General features: G+C 41.0%; 1 protein-coding gene across 1 annotated transcript; it reads left to right on the top strand.

The window, feature by feature from the left end:
• The first annotated feature begins 2105 nt into the window (after window positions 1–2105).
• On the top strand, window positions 2106–2937 carry LOC132469548 (uncharacterized). Its single transcript, XM_060067534.1, has 2 exons — window positions 2106–2458; window positions 2570–2937. Exons 1-2 carry the CDS (start codon window positions 2188–2190, stop codon window positions 2935–2937), a joined length of 639 nt encoding a protein of 212 aa, XP_059923517.1. The 5' UTR covers window positions 2106–2187.
• Window positions 2938–3545: the final 608 nt, after the last annotated feature.

Consider the following 3545-nt stretch of genomic DNA (forward strand, 5'->3'; position numbering starts at 1 on the left):
AGGAAGTGTTCAGTTTGACAGTTGTGAGATCTTGTTGATTTGAGTCATCTTAGCTATAATCACTGTATCACTAGTTGGCTTACGTGAGCTAACTTATTGTTAGCTAGCCACTGAACCATAGGATTGTCAGGAGCGCAGCATTAGCCTACTGGCCATTTCCACATACGCCTTATTCTTCCCGCTCTTATTCTTCCCGCTCATTGGGAATGAATGGAGGAGATATCCCGTCCTTTCAAAGTTGGTGATTCTAAAGGTGTTTACATTACATTTTATATGTCTACATAAACTCGGTTTGTTATGTATATATTACACGACTGTGTAGGGCATAAAGAATATCAGGGGAAACAGAATAGTGTAGTTCTTAACTGAAGCCGTCGACCATTAATTGCAAGCTTGCTGCTAATACGTTAAAATAGAACTCACAACAAGCACCAAGTAACCTCTGATATGTGGGGATCTTGATTTAACTGGTTGATATAAATGAATCAGATACAATAAATGAATCAGAGTAAGACTGAAACTATTACTCGAATACCTCATTACAAAAAATGTGATGCTTTGTTTAATTAATATCATGCTCCCGTATTGCTGTTTCATACGGACTGTTATTATAGACATATGCACATTCACAGTTTTAGGGTGGCTCCATGGCAGAGATGTTATTAGAAGCAATTACCATGCTTTAGCTATGTTCTGTTCTTATGTTGATTCAATGTAATAAGGATGGGTTAATCCTGTTTAGTTGAGATTTCGACTTTAATGTAATATGGATGAGATATTAAATTGTTAGAGATGTCACAAGCTAATCTGCTATATAAGCGCTACACTGCAACTGAACTTGCTACTTGACAGCTTAACTTGATTTTTCTTACTACAACCCCTAGGCGGAATACAGCCTGGCGATAAAAACACATGTTAAATGGCCAGTTACGATTTATACTGCATCAAGTGGGGCTTAAGTTGTTATGCTTACAAAATGTCTTTCTCTCACTGTTTCAGAGAAAGCATCCACACCACCTAAAAAAATATGGAGAGCTGACGTCAACCAAGAGAAAGAGGACTACAGAGACTCCCTCCAGCAGCAAGCAGACGACAATAGTGAACACCTTGACGGTGTCTCAGAGGTCCATAGACAAAGCTGTGGTAAAGTATGTGGTCCAAGGGCTCCAGCCATTCAGTGTTGTGGAACAAGAACCATTTCAACACTTTGTGAAGGAACTGCAGCCTAATGCGAAACTGATGACACGACTGACCCTGCGCTCCATGATCAATGACGCTGCCATGGGGATGAAGCAGGCGGTGACTGAGGCCATGAGGGAGGTTGACCATATTGCCACCACCACCGACTGCTGGTCTGTCAGAAGGAGGAGTTTCATTGGTGTAACTGCCCACTGGATTGACCCTGACAGTCTACAAAGATGCTCAGCAGCCCTAGCCTGTAGGCAACTGAGAGGTTCGCACACCTTCGATGTGTTGGCAAACGCTCTGAATGACATACATTCTGAGTTTGAAATTCGGCATAAGATTCAGAGAACAACCACTGACAATGGCTCAAACTTCATTAAAGCATTCCAAGTTTTTGGTGAAGAAGAGAATAATGCCACACCAGATGTAACACCGGAAGAAGATGAAGAGGGGGGTGAAGAAGTGGAGTTTGTGGATGTTTCTGCGCTTCTGAAGGAAGATGAGGGCTTGGAATTCCAGCTTCCAAAGCACCAACGCTGTGCTTGTCATCTTCTCAACCTACGGTTGATGCCCAGAAGGCAACCTCCAGTGAGGTTTACAAAAAAGTGCACCGATCAACATTTGGAAAGTGTAGTGCACTGTGGAATAAATGTGGGAGATCCGCACTTGCAGCTGAAACTGTCGAGGATGCTTGTTCCCTCCAACTGCTGCGCCCAAATGCTACCAGGTGGAACTCCTTGTTCTTGGCAGTGGAAAGACTGCTGAGGATAATTAAAGACAAGGGAGAGGGGGCCATCAGAGCCATCTGCACAGACCTACAGGTTCCGATGTAAGTAAGAATTATGTATGTTTTATTATTTCATCGTAATTGGACCTTTTTGTTGAATCTGATGAAATGGTAATATAGTGTTATTAAACGGTGTTGTTGTTTTTTTTGTTTTTGTTTTTCATTTCAGGTTCAATCAAGCTGAACTCGCATTCCTTGTAGAGTATGCCACTGTCATGAGCCCAGTCGCCCAGGCAACCAACATCCTGCAAGCCGAGGCAAATGCACAGATGGGTTGGCTACTTCCAACCGTCAACCTGCTGAACGCCAAACTTGACAGAATCAAGTTGCCACTGAAATACTGCAAGCCTTTAGTGGATGCTCTACAGGTGGGAATTAAGAATCGGTTTGGCCACATGTCTGTAGACCCGGAGATGATAGCAGCTGCAATTCTTCTGCCAAAGTTCAGAACAACTTGGACAAAGGATGATGCCACAATCAAAATGGGTAAGACAGCATGGGGATAATGAAAAATAAGTGTATGGTTGTTCATTTTGACTTTGTCATATTGGCAAATCCACAAATCAATGATTTTTTTTACCCTCACTATATTTTCAGGAATGGACTACATCAAGCAGCACATGGAACAACCCTCCCTGCAGCTAGGTGATGCCACCAGGTCCAGTTCATCTGATGAAGATGATTTCTTCTCTGCTCTGCAGTCTTCTCAAGCCCAAGACAGCACCAAACAACTGGATGGATATTTGGCCTGTTCAGCAGATCAAATGAACTTGCTGAAATCCTTCCCAGCTGTGCTCAAGTTGTCTGTGAAGCTGAACACACCTCTACCTGCCTCAGCAGCCTGTGAAAGGCTATTTAGCATCGCAGGCCTAGTCTTCAGCCCAAGAAGAGCGAGACTGAATTCTCAAAATTTTGAGAATCAACTTCTTTTGAAGATGAACAGGAATTTTTTTAGTTTTAAGTAATGACGGTTTTTACGGTTTTTACTTTCGGCGCTGTTTTAATAATGATAAATAATTAATTTAATTTGTATAGCACACTTTAACACTGCAAGGAGGTTTGAGTGTCCTTCATTTAAAATGAGCGGTGAGGAGGTCCTGGAGGTAGGTTGGACCGGAAGTGTTTATGGCCTTGTGGAGTTTTGCCTATTGTGTTTGTGTTAGTTGAAATAAACTCCATTATTCTCAAAATTCTGACCCTTTGCTTTTTTATTAACAGCAGTTACTTGTACTTTTACTTTCAGTACTTAAGTACATTTAATATCAGAAAAGTACTTTTGATACTTAAGTACAGTAAAGATCAGATACTTTAATACTTTTACTTAAGTACTATTCTAAAAGGTGACTTTTACTTTTACTTAAGTAATTTTCCAGTAAGGTATCTGTACTTTTACTTAAGTATGGCTTTTGAGTACTTTATACACCACTGCTTATATAGGCCTACTGCATTTCAGGACGTTTATTTGGCGTTTGTTATGTAGCCTACGTTATGCTAGCATGTGTACTGTGAACCAATTGTGTACTGTAGTGGAAAAAGTAATGCTACAGATGATACTTTAAAGTAATGAGTTGAT

The sequence above is a fragment of the Gadus macrocephalus genome, chromosome 12, assembly GCF_031168955.1.
Source record: "Gadus macrocephalus chromosome 12, ASM3116895v1".
NCBI classification, from domain to species: domain Eukaryota; kingdom Metazoa; phylum Chordata; class Actinopteri; order Gadiformes; family Gadidae; genus Gadus; species Gadus macrocephalus.